Below are 15,703 nucleotides of genomic sequence, written 5' to 3'. Positions count from 1 at the left end.
GTCGTCGTCGTCGTCGTTTCTCTTGATCTCCTCCTCCCAGATAGCCAACAGCATACGTGCGATAGCAAACTACTATGTAAGTGACCACAAGAGGACCGCAACATCAGAGTATCACAACTGTCATCTTTAGATCACACACTCACTCGAGAAGAATCCGTGAAATGCTTAAACACAGACCTGGAGGGTATTCAATCTATCAACAAACGACCTCCGAAAAGAGGAGGCCATTCTACACCACACAAATTACTTTTCTGCGTCTTTTTTTTGTTTCCTCCCCCTATTCCCCTCCTTCGATCCGCCCCAACGCCATCACAATGCATCAGTGACCAAGAAGTCAGAATCAAACAAGAGGGTCCTTTCCACGGGGACAAGAATACCGTGTAATCCATTTCCTCTTTCCCCCTTCTCCATCATCTTTACAGCCATACAACCCGGTTCCCTTCTCAACACCACTTCCTCTAGCCGGGAACGTGGACAGACAAAGACCTCTCAACCTCAAGCAGCCCCCATCATCAAACTCTCCACCATCCCCACCGTCTGACACGCCAACTGCGCCTTCTCAACCTCATGCCTCACCCTCCTCTGCAACATCCTAAACCCCTCCCACAGCTCCGCGCTCGCCTCCGCATACTCAGCATACAGCTCCACCAGCAACAGCCCGACCTCGACACAAACACCCACATACCGCGGGTCGATGATATGATCACACGTCCACTTCAGCACCGGCGCGACCGTCGCCTCGTTCCTGCCCTCCAGCGCCTCCCGCGTCGCCGACCGGTGCCGCAGCGCCATCAACAACGTCAGCACGCCCAGCGGCGAGTACTCCTTGTTCCCCTGCGCGTCCAGCGCCACGTCCAGCGCCGCGCCGTACCGCCCGTGCCGCAGCGCCTTCTGCCACGCGTTCTCCTTGCTCCGGCTGACCCGCGCGTCCTGCGCCACGATAACCTCCGCCTGGCCCTCCCCCAGCGCCTCGAGCCGCCGCATCGCCGACTGCTTGCGCTTCTTCCCCTTGACGAGCTTGTCGTGCTCGTCGAGCGTGCCCGCCAGCAGCGCCGCCATCTCGCGCTCGCGCTCCTTCTGCCGCGCCGCCTCCGGGCCCGTCAGCCGCGTGCGCACCGACAGCACGCCCGACTGCATGCCCACGACGAGGTGGCGGTCCGCGTGCTCCGCCGCGTTCGACGCCGCGAGCACGCGCAGCGAGAGGATCGGCGACGGGTACTTGGTGCTCGACACCACGTTCCAGCCCGTCGTCTCGAACACCTTGACGTGGCCGTCGAGGCCGCCCGTCACGAGGCGCGAGCCGCCGGACGCGAGGCCGAGCGACGTGACCGTCTTCTGGTGGTTCGCGATCTGGTGCACGGGGCGCGCGGCGACGAGGTCGAGCACCGACACCGTCGGCCCGGACGCCGCGAGCAGGGTCGTGCCGTTCGCCGCGAGCGGGAGGACGGCCTCGACGGGCGCCGCGTGCTTGAAGGTCATGACGGCGGCGTTGCTGCGCCCGCCTATCCTGGGGTCCCAGATCTTGACGGTCGCGTCGTAGGAGCCGGACACGATGGTGTTGGTGCCGTTCATGAACTCGGCGCAGCGGACGTAGTCCTGGTGGCCGACGAGGGTGTGCGTGGGGTCGTTGGCGACGAGGTCCCACAGGCGCACCGTCCGGTCGTCCGAGGCGGAGAGCAGCGTGGTGAGCTCCGAGTCGCTGAAGCGGGTGGCCCAGACGGGCTGCTTGTGGGTGTTCCACGTCTTGAGGATGCTGCGGGAGGAGGTGTCGAAGACCTGCATGCGGCCGGTGTCCTCGGCGGCGACGAGGACGCGGCCGTCGCGGCGCAGGGAGCCGGAGCGCGCGACGTCGGCGAAGCGGGTGATTGTCTTTTCGAGCTTGCGGGTGCGCGACGAGTAGAGCTGCACGCGGGTGCCGGTGGTCACGGCGAAGAGGCCGTCGGAGGAGGTCGAGGAGATGTGCGTGATGGGGTACGACGTCGGCGAGGGGATCTGCAGCTGGTTCTTGAAGGACTTCCAGTAGCGCTGCTCGGCCGTCACCGGGGACGGGCCCGAGGGCAGCTTCACCTGCGGGAGGGGTCCCACGGTAGCTGCCATTTTGGTTGTGTTTGTTGGATCTAGATAGTGTGTGTTTTTTGGTCGTGCGAAGAGAGGGTGTAGGGGCGCAATTGGGGTGGTGGTTGCCTGCAGCGCAAGAAAATGAAGGTATCGTCGTGATGGACGCTGGTAAATATTTTTGTTGGAGGTTGAAAGCTTCTGGTAAGGAAAAAAAAAAAGATCTGAATTGAGAATTTCTTTGGACGCTAGGCTTATTTGGGACTAGCGTGTACCCCACCTTGCCGATAAGATAAGCCGCGGGGCCGGGGAGCTCAGGTCCGGTGGAATTCCTCAAAGAAAGCTCATGGCAAATTCAAGGTTAAGCTCATGGGAAAGGGAGAGAATTCCATGGCCTGCACGATGAAATAAGTGTAACAGAAACCATGATGCTCGTGTTCTAGTTAGAGTAAACATTGACTCCTCAAACAAGCAATACTCTTTGCGAGCCCTCTAGAGTCTTACTGCAGCAGTCTCTCTGTATGCCTCAAGCTCCCCTCTCACCCACGCTCAACTACACCATCATGACAACCTCATCCCCTTCATCTCTCCCACCAAAGAACCCGTCACCTGCCATCGTCGACACAAACGCAAGACCGCCAAGAACCAAGACCTCCCGTCCTGACCCAGGAGCATCGGAGCATCAACACAAACCGTGCAACCAACCCCGCGGTTCAAAAGGTAGTCCTACCCAGCTTACCTTTCCCGCGCCACTCTTGGCAAACAAGGCGCCGCCTCAAAACCACATCCCGCAAACTCGGCAAACACACACCCATCACCTCTCTCTACAAGGCAACATCTCACCGAGCCACACTTCCCACTCCCCTCCGCCTGTCTAATAACTCTCGCCTCCCAAACCTGCATCCCAGAACCATATCCAAACACCCCCATGGATTAAAAAAAAAAACCTTTCCTCTGACCTGCTCACCGCCTCGATTCTCATGTACAAAGTGCGGTGCAACCACATGTCATGTCAGCCGCCTGCGTCTTCGCTGTCTCACATCACGACAAACTTCAGACGGCCCCATGAGATCACCGTACATACAGTGAGGCACGCCGTACAGACTGCGCAAACCTCCGAAAAACGGAGGGGCGCCTCCGTCTGATCCAATGCTGCACCACTTTGCGCGCGGGCTGGGCATCAAAAAAGTCTAAACACCCAAAAACTTTAAATAGGATAAACAGCTGTTTCTCCAAACATTTTCATTTACACACCGATAAAACGGCCGTCTTGGCCGAAACTCACGATGTGTCCGTACGGGCGTCGCAAAACGCCCACTGAACGGTTCGCACGGCACGGTCAGACGGTGGAAAGCCCGACGGTGCTGTCACGCGCGCCTCACCGCAACGCGGTCGAATGACGTCGCCAAGCATGTGGGCGACGTAACAGCATGCACGTAGGGACGAGTAGTCGCGAAAAATTGTTTGAACCTTCTTTAATTCTCATTGACCCATAATAACCTTAGTCTGATCTATGTAACACGCTGATAAAAGCATATTCAAAACGAGGCGAAGTCTTGAATCGGGTATACCATCCTCTCTCTTAGTCATCCCCTTTAGTTGTCGACGGAACCGTAAATGGTCTCCATCAGAATACCTGAGACGATGGTTAGCATCGCAAAGTAATGTTGGTGTTGATTGGGCTGTAGACTTACCAGTAATCCTGTAGGGGTCGGCGTTGGAAGCGGGACGACGGTCCTCGAAGTAACCGTAGCCCTTGGCGGCGCATTCCCTGGGGATACGGATGGAAGCACCACGGTTGGCAACTCCGTAAGAGAACTGGTCGATAGCTCCCGTCTCGTGGCGGCCAGTGAGACGCTTCTCGTTGCCCTCGCCGTAGACGGCAATGTGCTCCTTGTGGCGGCCCTCAAGCTTCTTGATGGCAGCCTCGATGTGCTTCATGCCACCCTCAACACGCATCTCCTTGGTGGAGAAGTTGCTGTGCAGACCGGCACCGTTCCAGTCACCGGGGATGGGCTTAGGGTCAACGGAGACCTTGGCGCCGAACTCTTCCGCAATACGGGCGAGCAGGAAGCGAGCGAGCCACAGGTGGTCACCCATCTCAATGCCGACGCAAGGGCCGACCTGGAACTCCCACTGGGCGGGCATGACCTCGGCGTTGGTACCAGAGATCTTGACGCCAGAGTACAAGCAGGCCTTGTAGTGAGCGTCGACGATATCACGCTGGACGACCTTGCCGGTACCAACACCGCAGTAGTAGGGGCCCTGAGGGGCGGGGAAACCGTTAGCAGGCCAGCCGAAGGGGCGGTTGCTGAGGTCGAGGAGAGTGTACTCCTGCTCCAGACCGAACCAGGGCTCGTGGGCGGCGTGAGCCTCCATGAGCTTGGCGCACTCATGTCTGTAGTTGTACTTGTTGGGGGTGCCGTCGGCGTTCCAGCACTCGGAGAGGACGAGAATGTTGGGGGATCCACGGAAGGGGTCGGGGAAGACGGCGACGGGCTTCAGGTAGACGTCAGAGTTGTCACCGGGGGCCTGGCCGGTGGAGGAACCGTCAAAGTTCCACATAGGAAGGTCTTCGGGGGTGTACTCCTTCTCCTTGAGTGTCTGTAGGCACACATTGTCAGTATCGATGTCGTGAATGTGGCGTTATGATGCAAGTCTGGGCATGGTAGATGCTCGGCGCGTGGCCAACTTTGGCCGGCAAGGCTGACATCATGCGATGCGCCTTGTCGTCGAACTGACGATGCTCAAGCGGGGAGCTCCAGTCGCTCATTCGGGGCTTTTGGGTCTCGGACCGATCGCCAGTGGGGTCGTGACCGCTATCACGTCGCGCCGGCGGCTGGCCAACCGGCAAAAAGGATGCGCCCCGACGGCGAGCGGACAAAGACACCTCTAGACTTTTTGTTTGCAAGACCTGCAATACCCGAGATGCCGCGTTGAACCCTGCAGCTGGAGGCAAGGCGAGGCCTCGGAGTCGCTGCACCAGCCAGGTGGGGTGGGGTTCCTTGCAGAACCGAGTCGTGTGCGAATCCTGTCAGCCAGCAGCCCCGGCTACTGGCAATAACCAGAAGCCCAGCCGAGCAGAGCTGAGCAGGTACGTACAACGACCGCCAACCCAACACCCAACACAGCATCCGCGGGGCAGGCGGTGGTTTGACCCCCGCCAAGCCCCAGTGCTTGCCGTCGCCGCAACCTGCTGCAGCAGCCCGCCTAAATCTCAGTCCGGGGCAGACTCGGAGAGACCCCGAGGCAATGATTCCTCAAAACACTGGGCCGCTTCCCCAGCTTTGTTGCGCCCGCCGCCGCAGGTCGTGAGAGGCATTAACCGGCTCAGCTGCAACGCGTGGCGGGCCAACGCTGGAAGAGGCGTATCCTTTTGCTCGTGTAAAGGATTCTCCGGCTGCAGCAGTGCGGGCGATTTTGCGGGCGGCGAACCGAGCCAGCGCCCGGCGGGTGTGACAGAAATGGAAAAAATAAAAAAGACTGAGACGCGGCTTATCGGGAAAAAAGACATACCCTTGACTTGGAGCGGGTCTCGCCGTCAGCATCGATCCAGATGTACTCGGCCATGATCTGGCCCTTCTGGTCAAGCTTCAGATACTTGGCCAGCTACACAGGTAGTCAGCATATTTTGTTCTCGTGTAGATCGAAGCTGATGACGGGATCAGCGTAGGCGGGTGCCTCTCACGGTGTTGGGGTTGGAAACCGTAGCAGCTTCTGTCGCCTATTGAGCAAGTCATGTTAGCGCAGGTTCCATGTTGGATATTCTTCCGCAACACCGCATCGACCAGCGAGGGGCAGATCGACCGGGTCGTTATAGGAATGACGTGGGTTTTTCTGCGCAGAACTGCAGCAGCAGGAGGACTCACCATTTTTGCGGTTTGTGTGTGTGTAAAAGCTTAAAAAAGGAAGAAGTTTGATGACAGGCTCAACGGGTCAATTGAGGATCGAGGAAAGGTTCAAGCAGGTAGATCTATAGATCTAGAAAACAGGAAGACGAGAGGATATAGAATAGAGGATGAGTGAAAAGTAAAGAGCTGCGATAAGGGAACAGACGCCGGGGCGGTTGAGGGTTTTATGTTTTCGGTGGCCGTGTCCAGGAGGAAGGCATGGGCTGGGCGACTTGGACAAGGTGACTGGCGGCGATGCCTTTGAACCCAGCTATCTTGGGCGGGATATTGCGTACTGCGTACCTTTGCCGTACCGACTGAAGATGAACGTACCCGATCCCGCCAGGTACCATCAGGATACTTGGGATGACCGCATCCTGCCTCGTCTGGCCTTTGACGCGCGTGGTACAGAAGCGTACTGGGCAGGCCGGCTGGGTATTCGTACCTTACCGTCCAGAAACTGGGTAGGTTCCTGCCGCCTCTGTCCAGCGGTCGAGGTACCTCCTGTACCTCCCTCACACACTGAGGTGCTAATGGACATGCCGCCAGCAGGTCCAGGTCTCGTCTCCAGCAGCAGCCCAGTAATGGGTGTCCACTGCCCACACTTTCCCTCAGCCCAAGATAAGGCCTGCCCATCGCGGCTGCAGGGGTGTGGCTGGTTCTGGCTGCTGGTATCGATTGCGGTGGGGTGGAGGGGTGGGTGTGGTGGGGTGTGGACCCGGAAACAGCAGCCCTGTGATTCGCTCGCCAGCGCTGAGTTTGGGGGACCACAGATACATGCCACCTGTGGACGTGCCTTCACAGTGTTCCCAGGGTCTCAGAGACAGCGACATGACTGACTTTTTCCCGGCTTCAGGACCGTACTGGCCTCGTCAATTTGCACCGTCCGTCATCGTGCCTTTGGAAGCGACGTACCGGAAAATGTACCACAGTGTCCCCCTCCCCGTCCAAGGCCCCGTCGGCCCTGTCCTGCACCAACGGCCGTCATGTCTCCAAGAGAAACGGAAATGCGACGGGCGGATCATTCACCCCTAAGGGTATCGTCGACTTCATCGTCGCCATGCAGCGAGCTCCTCTTTGCGCCTCCATCGAGGTGGTTTTGTTCTGTCAACCCTAGTCCCCAAAAGTCAGAGACCGCTGATAGGAAAATAAAATCCAAAACCACAGCCAAGGGTTGATGAAATTTTCGTGAAGCGTGTGACGATGACTTCGACATGCGCGCACAAGGGGGCTTGGAAGAAGGGCCCGAGGGGAGCCAGTCAGCTGTCGCCGGAGGCAACCCGCCTACTGCAGCGAGGTACCTTCATAGGTAGGTAATGTGCCTTTTTACGCAAAAATACGCAGCACGCAGCGCAGCACTTGTTGACGAGAACCAGCAGCAGACCAGCAGCAGAACCTGACCTCAGCCAACAATGAAGAAAGAAAGCAACAGTGACACAGACTGCCGTACTGCAAGTATTCGGTACAGTGTCACTGCCAAGCGCAACCCTTCCCGCGCCTCGAGGCCCCTCCAAAAGCGCGGTCCATCAACGCGGGGTACGTACCGGTACATCCACGCCTGCCTCGTCTCGCTCCACTGGGGCTGTTTCTATCCTTGGATCACCTCAGTTGCTGAGGTGCTCGTGTGTCGAATACTCGCTGTTGCCCTCGCCCGCCCGCTGGAAAGCTCTTTGGCCGTCGCCTTCGCCGTCGCTTGTCGCTGTCGCCTGCCCGTAGCTCCTCGGATCAAGGTGTGGTCGTGGTGGTGGCTGTGGCACCGGCCGTTCAGGCTCAATTCGAAGGCTCCAAAACCAAAGGCGACTTGACTGAGTTACCTATTCCTGGCTCTGTCTCACAGACAGTCCGCGGTCAGTTTCCCTATCGTTCCAGAATCCAGACCGCCCATCGCCTGCCTGCCTGCGAGCGGCAGCCGCAGCCTACTGGAACTTTGGCTCCCAGAAACGGCCGCTCATGAGTAAGATTTTCCACCACGCACTTGCATGCGCTTTGCTTGTTCGCGTTCCTGTGTTTCGTCCCATGCCCGTCTCCAGTCTTAATCTCCAGCAGATCTCATCTCGCCATTCCAGCTTCCAGACATATCTCTAGTCAGGTCTTCCCGAGACAGCTTCCCAAACTTTAGCCTTTGTAGACAATGTTCGGCATGTACACAAAACGGACAACCGGCTCCGTCATCTCGGCCTTTCCCCCGCGCTCAAGGCAGGACTAGACAGGCCTTGACCCTCGTCTGGCGGTTGTGAATACCCCGAGAGAGGAAGAGACCGTCGCTTGCACCTATGAAGGTTCCGCGCCGACGATCGTCTGGCTGTATTGCGACAACCTGCATATTCCTGGCGCTGAATTCTCGGGGCATTGTGCGCTACGACTTGTTTTTGGGGGGTTTCGTGAGGTACCGAGACTTGACTTCGTCCTTGGCCACGACCTTGACCTTGACGCCCCCCGCCAGAGGACCCTAGAAGACGAGACATCGTGGCCCAGCCACTCACAATCTCATCTTACCAGCACCGATATCGAATCGTCTCTTCATCGCACAAATCCTCTTATCCCGCCGCCTGGCGCAACTGTCGCCGCGGCGCACGCCGTGGTGCGCTAATTCTCCTTCCTCATCAATCTCCCACCCTTGCCATGGCTATGCCTGCTGGCGGCACAGGTAATCATCCTCTAGGAGTTGCTTCCTTCGTGCCGTCTCTTGTTGGTCAGATTGGAAGCTCCGGCCTCGCCCACCGACCGAGTGCGCGGCGTGTCGTTCCACCCAATATTGACCGCGTCCCGGCAGTGAGATCGAGACAACCCTCTCAACGTTGGCTGTCTTGCAGTTTGTGCGTCTCCGTTTGTGCGCCTGTAACCCCTCGATGGAGTGAAAAACCTGACCCTGAATGCGTTTAAAGGTATCTGTACTTGTATGCGCATCTTGTGGCATCCCAATCAGGACCATTAAAACCCGTCGGTCACATCTCCCGCTCAAAGCTATCGACACAAGTCGACCCATTTGTGATGCGGCGAGGGGCAAAGGTGGGGTCGGTGTTGCTCCGGGCCAGACGTAGACACTCCGGAATCCAGACGTTAGATCTGGAAGTGTGGTCAGTGCGATGGCTTCGTTTGTCGGTATCCTGTGAGAGAAGCCGAGTTTACAACTCGTCTCGAGTCATTTGGGGGGTTCAAGGGAACCCCGTATTGCGCGCTCACTCCGACAGCGGGAGGGCCATCTTCCCCAAACCTTCGGGAATCACTAGCAGCAGATAGGCCTTCCGGCCAATATTCGAGCTTCTTTTCGTCAGCGAACCCCCAAACTTGGTCTCCACGAAGCGACGACCATGTCGAAGCTATCTTCGGAGGCAGCGCCAATCCGCATGGGTATGGCCCTGCTGCCCTGCCGTGGCCCGTCTCCTGCAAGCCTTGAGTGAAATATCTGGCTGATATGCAGCCCCAAACGTCCAAGAGACTGCAGCATGCACAAAGCTGGAGTCGCCCAGCGCTCTAGGGGAAACCGCTGATTTGATGCTGCTGACCACATGGTCACCGAAGTAGATCAGGTCACCTTTTTGTTGCTCAAGTTCCTCGACAGGATCGAGATGCCGACCTGTCGTTGGTGATGTCGAGTCTCCAGTCAGTCATATCAACCACACATGCCCCTCCGATACGGCGGTATCAAGATGGGCTCCCACTCCCCCGCAAATCAGCACGCGACAGGGTAAGACCCGTACATCGTACGCGGCGGTATCTGTACCGCAGCACTCGCGGATAGACAATTACCCCCAACATTGTCATCCCAACATGCGCCTTGTGTCCGTCAACATTATCGGGCATCGTGTATCCTGGGATGCCGCTTGCCGTTGCCGCTCCCAGACGAAGTTCAAGTAAAACTTTGATGATTCCATTATGGAACTCGTTCTCCAGATGTGACCTGCAGGAGACCTCCATCCCGGGTGTCTCCAAACCATCAAGTGTGGGACGCTAGTGGATGGATGGCGCATTTTGCATTGCTGGCTTATCGTTGGGCGCTGATTGGTTAGATCCCAAGTGCAGAATAATTGAATTCTCTCAAGAGCTGTTTCGGTTCCGTCTTCTCCTTAAAGACAGACATTAATCGCTCAAGAGGTCCTGATTGCTCGTTACGCTGTCGACTGCTAAGCACATTTACCTCTCTTGTCATTCGCAACTGCAGGTGAGCTGCCACGATTCGCAGCTTCACGGGGTGTCGTTGGCCTCGGTGAAGTGTGTGACTGACCTGAGCTTACTTGGTGGAGAGCCGCGGTTGTGACATGGGGTCACTGCGAACCAGAAGTGCAGGCAAAGGTACCACCCATTTCGCCGCAGAAAAAAGGGTTGTCCACGGGCTAGTGCCGCAATGTTGGATTCTGGAAAATGTGGATGGAGCAGCCGTGTTGGGTTGGGCGCCGGCCCGGCGGGGAGGGGGTGAGAGTGGAATCGTGGATGGATGGATGGGATGTTGGCCGTCAGTTTGATTGACCAACACTGCAGAATCTGCCACTCTTCCCAGGGTCGCCGAGACCGGGCATGGAGCGGCAACGGCACCTCAGCGGGAGCGCTTTTGCGGACGGCTGGACGGCTGCCCCGACCGGACAAGACCGCGGTGTCCGTATCCCACACCGGCAATCGCCTCGACCGCCCCATACCGACCGATCCTTTCCTGCGGCCTCCTTGAACTTCAGTTCTGGGCTTGCTGGATGCGCAGCGCTTTCAACCACGACTGCTCTGTGTTGCGACATTCTTTTTTCTTCCTTATCTCGAACGCATGCGAAAATTCGTCATTTCCCATCGTCCGAACTCTCCTGCAAACGAGGATTCGCCGGTCTCATCGCTGAGTGGTCGGCGTTGACACACAGTTATTGTCTGATTGGTCGGCGCCCACCCGCCACGATCGGGACTTGGCTGAACACTGCCGGGGCACCTGGGCGAGGGCATGCCAGGGACCCGATCGAGTCTCTCACGAGATCACAATGACGTCTTTGGGATAGTCGATTGGGTCCTCGACGATCCAGAAGAGCGGCGATAACATCATGGCGACGGGTGTGACCTCGTGCAGGACCCAGAACGGCTGATGGAGGCAATTCGGAGGGCCTCGGCCGGGGGCATCGAGACCGCTTCCGTGACGTCGGCCGCGGTGTACGGTACGGCAAGCGTCGGACAGGATTCGATTGAACGTGGAGACAAAGTTGTCACAAATTCGGGGTCTCGTGTCGCTGGAACTAGCTGGGAGTCTTCTTTCAGGGGAATGCATCTCGGCGCGGCAAGCGCCACATGGAGAGACCGAAGGCACTGCGCACAAGACAAGCCCGACCCGACGGCATGCGCAAGCGTTGTTGGCTCAGGCGGCTTGGAGCTCAGAGGTCAGACTCATTGTCCAGGCTCGGGTCCGGCTGCGAGTCCACAGCAGGGCGCAGTCGACATCGTCAACTGAGGTGGGTTGAGTCAGACTCGTGTTCGGCCGGCGGCGGCTCTTGTTTATTTTCGGACCATTGTCCCGGGAAGAGCGGTGGGCGGACACTGCGATAAGGTAAGGTAAGGCTCGTCAGGAGGGTGTTCTGGATCTCCTAGGCACTGACCGGACTGGGGCTGCGTCTGACTTGTGATTCCGAGAGGGTGTTGCATTTGGAGAAAACAGTGGACTGTCGCCAGTGCGCAGGTCTTTGTATGCACACTGTGGGGGAAATAGGGGTTGCCTGGGTGAATGGAAGCTGAAGCGGCAAGTGCAGCCTCCCGTACGCTTCGACGTCGCTGCTTCCTGCAGGAACTGCAGCGAACAGGTCACATGATGTTTGGGTATTGAGGAAGCTGCAATGGAACATTTTCAGATTGGAAAGCACGATCATGCTCCTGCCTCCTACTTGCCTCGCGCTTTTGTGTGCATGGACTGGGCCTTCCGCGTGGATCGGAGTGACACTGCCCGGAAACACTAAACTTGCCATCTTCGTGTTGTGACTGCCACTTTGCTACCTTACATTGTTATGATCCCATCCCGCCTTCGATGTCGCTGCAACTGGCCACATACTAACAGATCATCACCGGCTCCAGCAATGAATTGGACGGAGGGGGCTTTGGCTCGCCATTCGAGAGGCCCAAGGTGGAAGCCAGACGTCGCTCGCCAGCAGGAATACTTCGCAAAGGCCCGGGCTGGCAGACGCGAGACCTCAAAGGCCGATATCAACTCTATCTCGTTCTTCCAACGCCACCCTCCCAATTCTCCAGCCCTGCCCCAGAAAAGCTCCCAAGCGCATCACGCGCCCTCGGCGCCGCACGTTCAAAGTCAGCTGGGCCATCAGAGCAGTCAAAAACGACCTGGTTTCCGGAGGGACTCGCAGCAACTGCAGCATGTAGATGTCCATGCCGGTGGCTTTGTCAGTGCCCGGTCTCATGCAACCGTGAACCAGAGTGCCAAGAGACAGCGCATAGCAGATCCTGACGACGCCTTTGAGGCCAAGAGGCGCAGGCTCCTGGAAATTTCAGACTGGGCAGGTCTCAACATGCAAAAGACACTTTCCATGGAATTCCCAGTTCACGAAAATCGGGCTGGCCAGATGTGGAACTTTCACGAGAAACAAGACACGAGAGGTTATGGCCCTTTCATGGACAGAAATGGACATCCAGCACCGGCATCGAGAATACGGCTGCTTTCAAAACAGGGCAGCACGCATCGTGGAAGTCCCAGCATACACATCAGAATCGGGAGCGACGTTCAGAATGGAGGATCAAGCCAATACACTATCAGCAGCCCTTGCAAGAGACTCTCCGGGAACAGGTCAACGTCGAAAAACAAATGTCGGTCAGGCTATGAATCGTCAGCTGGGTCTTAGGAAGCCTCGCGACCTCAGGCTGATCAGCCTGCAATGCAGAGACATTCTTCAGCCCATGACCGCCAGTCAGCCGTGCACGGGCTACGAAAGAACCGCGACTACCAGGACCATGGCCATTTGGCTATTGATGGGCTTCCGCAGCCATCTACTTCGAGACACTTTCGACGAGAGGGCAGTAGCCTACGAGTCGAGACTACGCCGACCGTCGTGCATCAGCCAGTACCACGCAGAGTTAGTCAACTATTACTAAAGGACAGATCTGGTGTTCATATATCCGAGATCGAAAGCACTGCCGGGGAGATTGGGCAACGTCCCGCACCGGCCGTTGCTCCCTCAGAGATGAGAGAGGATCAGCGTTGGCAGAACATGCTCAAAGCGATGGAGGGGCATTCCGAGAATGTTGAAGAACAGCACGTTGACAAGTCTGGCGCCTATCCGCAAATCAGTCCTGGCATCAGCGAGTTACTACGCACGAGCACATCGTCAGTTTCAAGGATACAAACGGGGGAGGGGCATGAGGCGAGATATGACGGCGACTCAATGAGCAACGATTCCGAAAGCACAAAGCCAGAAACGAGAGACCAAGTTATCTACGGACCCAGATTCGATTATCCACCAATGAGTACTTCTTCTGACACCCGACAGCCAGAATCCTGCCAAGAATCGAGTGAGGCAAGTGACCAGGCGCCTGTAGCTATCGAAAATGCACCGCAAAGCCGCCATACGCCGGATTCTTCTGGTTCTTTGATGCGGTCGTCCCCTGCCATGCAGCTTGCGACGGATCCAAGTTCGTCTCTCTGTGCCTATCCTGAAGAAGATAAACTCGATGAGCAGCCTGCAGATGGAGAGCCACGCATTGCCATACGCGCTTATTCATCTGATGAAAACCTAAGCGACTTTGCACCCCATAATAAAGGCCTGGGCAGGGACCTCGAGATCCGGGACGGTCAGTTGGCCAGCGAGAGGAAGTTGAACCTCGATGGCACTGCACAGTCTGACGAACTCGAGAAGCCTATGTTTGCGTCTCAGGTCATCCAGCCGGAAGAGGACGAACCTCCGCCGGTGGTTGACAAGGCGCAAAAGGAAGCAGAAGAGGAGGCTGCATGGATGAACTTCATATTTGACGGTGACATCGACGATGCTGAAAAGGCTGCATTTCAAGAGGCGGCGCAAGAGGCAGCGCGAGTCATACGGCCTTCCAGCAGTGTTTCCGAGATCCCAATCGATAATTCAACCACTTCGAGCTCAAGTCACTATGCGGAGACAGTGGCGACCTGTGGCACATCGACGTTCCGGGCGGCAAACGGTAATGTCTTCTCGTCGAGGTTCTCTCCCGATCCACACTTCGGCCATCCTGCCAAAAGGACCCCGTTTCCTCCAAAGTTCTCCTCAGATCCTGACTTGAAACTGTCGAGTGCTGTTGCGGAAAGGAAGAATCAGACACATCACGATCACTCAGAGACTTACCGACACAGTATGCCATATAACGAGACATCAATGAGAGGAGCTTCATCACAGCCCGGCTACTCTTCACGCACCACCATTGACAACATGACTGATGGCGCTGCTTCGCAACTAACGATAGACAGTGCCTCAATTATCGCCCAGCCCCCTCAATCAGAGGCGAGCGAGGAAGCTGCTTTCACATTTACACAGCCCAAGAATTTCGTTGGCAGTCGAGTTACCTCAGCAGCCCCAATGTCGATAACATTGTGCGGCAACAAGTCAAGCGCACCAAAGAAACCCAACAAAGGACGTAAGAAAAAGGGCCATCCGCAGGCAAAGAGGTCTCACCCAAACAGAGATGGCAGCGCTTTTATTCGGGCTCTTCCCAATTACAACGATGATCCGATTGATGGTTCAGATGATTAATGAGGTGGATATCATGGTATCTTGGAGGGGCATCAGATTCGATTTTGGGACGCATGGCGTATCATGGCACTATGAAAGGCAGAAACGAACTTGCGTGGCATCCTTTGACATTCGTGGAATATCGACCGCTTTTGGAACCAGGCACTATCTATCTTAGACGAGCTCATACATGTGCAATGCAAGAAGAACCTTTGCAATGGAATAAACAATCCCTGGATTCCGAAGAAAAGCACATGTTCCCGGGATTGTTTATAGTGCTTTTCTTCGGAATCCATCCATGCAGGCCCGGCAATGTGCCCAGCGGCACCGTCCGTCTTCTCCGTCTTCGTCGTCTTCGTCGTCTTCGTCGTCTTCTTCCCACCCGTCCGGGTCGTATTCAACATAGAATACAGCCCTGCTGGATATCTCAACCACTTCGCAAACATCACACATACCCCCTTTTTATATGTTCTCTTGCGCATAGGTCGTCGAGTCCTGCCCCCCCGTCAGGTCCGACGCTCAATCCAGCGCCACAACAGGTATTTGGCCTGCATCCAGCTACCACTAGCAAGCTCTTAGATGGTCTTCGTAATGGACACGTCGACCTGCTTGAGCTAGAGTTAGATCGCCCAGGGAGCGAGCGACCCACGAGCCGCCACCAATGTGATGCATACCCGAGAGGGCTCGCGTAGGCACAACAGTCTACTTACGTACGACGACTCTTCACGATTGGGAGTAGTGCGAGGGCCAGTGCATGTGGAAGAGCCAAGAATGCTGATGTTTGAACAAGTCTATGTAACTGAGCACCGAGAAGTACATACATCGAAATTCTGCAGAAGAAAAAAAGAACCATCCCAACAACCAAGAAAAACCAGATCCCTTGAACAAAACCCCTTGTGATGACAGCAGACTTCAGCGCCAGGCCGATGTCGAAAGTGACAACGCGGAACACAACCCCTGTTTTTCGTCGGTCGCCTTGCAACGGGAGACGCCTCCCGCAGATCCAGCTCGACTTTCGTTTTTTGGTCTCATGAAATCATGCGGTCTATCTTTTTTCAATGTGTGTGGTCGTGACCGGTTAGTCAAGCGCCTGGC

The 15,703-nt window shown here is 56.6% G+C and overlaps 2 protein-coding genes across 2 annotated transcripts; both read right to left on the bottom strand.

Moving 5' to 3' along the window:
• Window positions 1-495: 495 nt before the first annotated feature.
• COL26b_000619 (uncharacterized protein) lies at window positions 496-2,097 on the bottom strand (the record flags this gene model as incomplete). Its single annotated transcript, XM_053173584.1, has 1 exon — window positions 496-2,097. The coding sequence occupies one exon, from the start codon at window positions 2,095-2,097 to the stop codon at window positions 496-498; it is 1,602 nt and encodes a 533-aa protein (XP_053042632.1).
• A 1,553-nt stretch (window positions 2,098-3,650) lies between these two features.
• On the bottom strand, window positions 3,651-5,927 carry GLN1 (glutamate--ammonia ligase; the record flags this gene model as incomplete). Its single annotated transcript, XM_053173583.1, has 5 exons — window positions 3,651-3,691; window positions 3,750-4,659; window positions 5,572-5,664; window positions 5,744-5,779; window positions 5,925-5,927. The coding sequence occupies 5 exons, from the start codon at window positions 5,925-5,927 to the stop codon at window positions 3,651-3,653; spliced, it is 1,083 nt and encodes a 360-aa protein (XP_053042631.1).
• Window positions 5,928-15,703: the final 9,776 nt, after the last annotated feature.

This window comes from Colletotrichum chrysophilum (genome assembly GCF_026319265.1).
Source record: "Colletotrichum chrysophilum strain AFK26 chromosome Unknown scaffold_2, whole genome shotgun sequence".
Taxonomy (NCBI): Eukaryota; Fungi; Ascomycota; class Sordariomycetes; order Glomerellales; family Glomerellaceae; genus Colletotrichum; species Colletotrichum chrysophilum.
Note: the sequence above shows the minus strand (reverse complement) of the source record. Positions and strands in the feature narration are given on the sequence as shown.